Below are 2086 nucleotides of genomic sequence, written 5' to 3'. Positions count from 1 at the left end.
ACCGCCCAAGATGAGCTCGCAGCTCGTCGATCGAATACGCTGCTTGGCTCGGAGAACGAATCTTGTTCGGCGCTTGTTCGCATTCGCCTTCTGTCGGCAAGTCGTTGTGCACGGTGTGGCTCACTTCGGACAGTTTCTCCTCGCTCCTTCTCCAATTCGTCCCGCGCAGACCGCCCAAGATGCAGACCGCCCAAGATGCAGATCGGCCAAGATGAGCTCGCAGCTCGTCGATCGAATACGCTGCCTGGCTCGGAGAACGAATCTTGTTCGGCGCTTCTTCGCATTCGCCTTCTGTCGGCAAGTCGTTGTGCACGGTGTGGCTCACTTCGGACCGTTTCTCCTCGCTCCTTCTCCAATTCGTCCCGCGCAGACCGGCCAAGATGCAGACCGCCCAAGATGAGCTCGCAGCTCGTCGATCGAATACGCTGCCTGGCTCGGAGAACGAATCTTGTTCGGCGCTTGTTCGCATTCGCCTTCTGTCGGCAAGTCGTTGTGCACGGTGTGGCTCACTTCGGACAGTTTCTCCTCGCTCCTTCTCCAATTCGTCCCGCGCAGACCGCCCAAGATGCAGACCGCCCAAGATGCAGATCGGCCAAGATGAGCTCGCAGCTCGTCGATCGAATACGCTGCCTGGCTCGGAGAACGAATCTTGTTCGGCGCTTGTTCGCATTCGCCTTCTGTCGGCAAGTCGTTGTGCACGGTGTGGCTCACTTCGGACGGTTTCTCCTCGCTCCTTCTCCAATTCGTCCCGCGCAGACCGCCCAAGATGCAGACCGCCCAAGATGAGCTCGCAGCTCGTCGATCGAATACGCTGCCTGGCTCGGAGAACGAATCTTGTTCGGCGCTTGTTCGCATTCGCCTTCTGTCGGCAAGTCGTTGTGCACGGTGTGGCTCACTTCGGACGGTTTCTCCTCGCTCCTTCTCCAATTCGTCCCGCGCAGACCGGCCAAGATGCAGACCGCCCAAGATGAGCTCGCAGCTCGTCGATCGAATACGCTGCTTGGCTCGGAGAACGAATCTTGTTCGGCGCTTGTTCGCATTCGCCTTCTGTCGGCAAGTCGTTGTGCACGGTGTGGCTCACTTCGGACAGTTTCTCCTCGCTCCTTCTCCAATTCGTCCCGCGCAGACCGCCCAAGATGCAGACCGCCCAAGATGCAGATCGGCCAAGATGAGCTCGCAGCTCGTCGATCGAATACGCTGCCTGGCTCGGAGAACGAATCTTGTTCGGCGCTTCTTCGCATTCGCCTTCTGTCGGCAAGTCGTTGTGCACGGTGTGGCTCACTTCGGACGGTTTCTCCTCGCTCCTTCTCCAATTCGTCCCGCGCAGACCGGCCAAGATGCAGACCGCCCAAGATGAGCTCGCAGCTCGTCGATCGAATACGCTGCTTGGCTCGGAGAACGAATCTTGTTCGGCGCTTGTTCGCATTCGCCTTCTGTCGGCAAGTCGTTGTGCACGGTGTGGCTCACTTCGGACAGTTTCTCCTCGCTCCTTCTCCAATTCGTCCCGCGCAGACCGCCCAAGATGCAGACCGCCCAAGATGAGCTCGCAGCTCGTCGATCGAATACGCTGCCTGTCTCGGAGAACGAATCTTGTTCGGCGCTTGTTCGCATTCGCCTTCTGTCGGCAAGTCGTTGTGCACGGTGTGGCTCACTTCGGACAGTTTCTCCTCGCTCCTTCTCCAATTCGTCCCGCGCAGACCGCCCAAGATGCAGACCGCCCAAGATGCAGATCGGCCAAGATGAGCTCGCAGCTCGTCGATCGAATACGCTGCTTGGCTCGGAGAACGAATCTTGTTCGGCGCTTGTTCGCATTCGCCTTCTGTCGGCAAGTCGTTGTGCACGGTGTGGCTCACTTCGGACGGTTTCTCCTCGCTCCTTCTCCAATTCGTCCCGCGCAGACCGGCCAAGATGCAGACCGCCCAAGATGAGCTCGCAGCTCGTCGATCGAATACGCTGCTTGGCTCGGAGAACGAATCTTGTTCGGCGCTTGTTCGCATTCGCCTTCTGTCGGCAAGTCGTTGTGCACGGTGTGGCTCACTTCGGACAGTTTCTCCTCGCTCCTTCTCCAATTCGTCCCGCGCAGACC

The 2086-nt window shown here is 58.8% G+C and overlaps 1 protein-coding gene across 1 annotated transcript; it reads right to left on the bottom strand.

The window, feature by feature from the left end:
• Positions 1 to 321: 321 nt before the first annotated feature.
• On the bottom strand, positions 322 to 1997 carry PHYSODRAFT_328658 (hypothetical protein; the record flags this gene model as incomplete). Its single annotated transcript, XM_009524977.1, has 4 exons — positions 322 to 1047; positions 1129 to 1248; positions 1290 to 1433; positions 1515 to 1997. The coding sequence occupies 4 exons, from the start codon at positions 1995 to 1997 to the stop codon at positions 322 to 324; spliced, it is 1473 nt and encodes a 490-aa protein (XP_009523272.1).
• Positions 1998 to 2086: the final 89 nt, after the last annotated feature.

Source organism: Phytophthora sojae (genome assembly GCF_000149755.1).
Source record: "Phytophthora sojae unplaced genomic scaffold PHYSOscaffold_3, whole genome shotgun sequence".
NCBI classification, from domain to species: Eukaryota; Oomycota; class Peronosporomycetes; order Peronosporales; family Peronosporaceae; genus Phytophthora; species Phytophthora sojae.
Note: the sequence above shows the minus strand (reverse complement) of the source record. Positions and strands in the feature narration are given on the sequence as shown.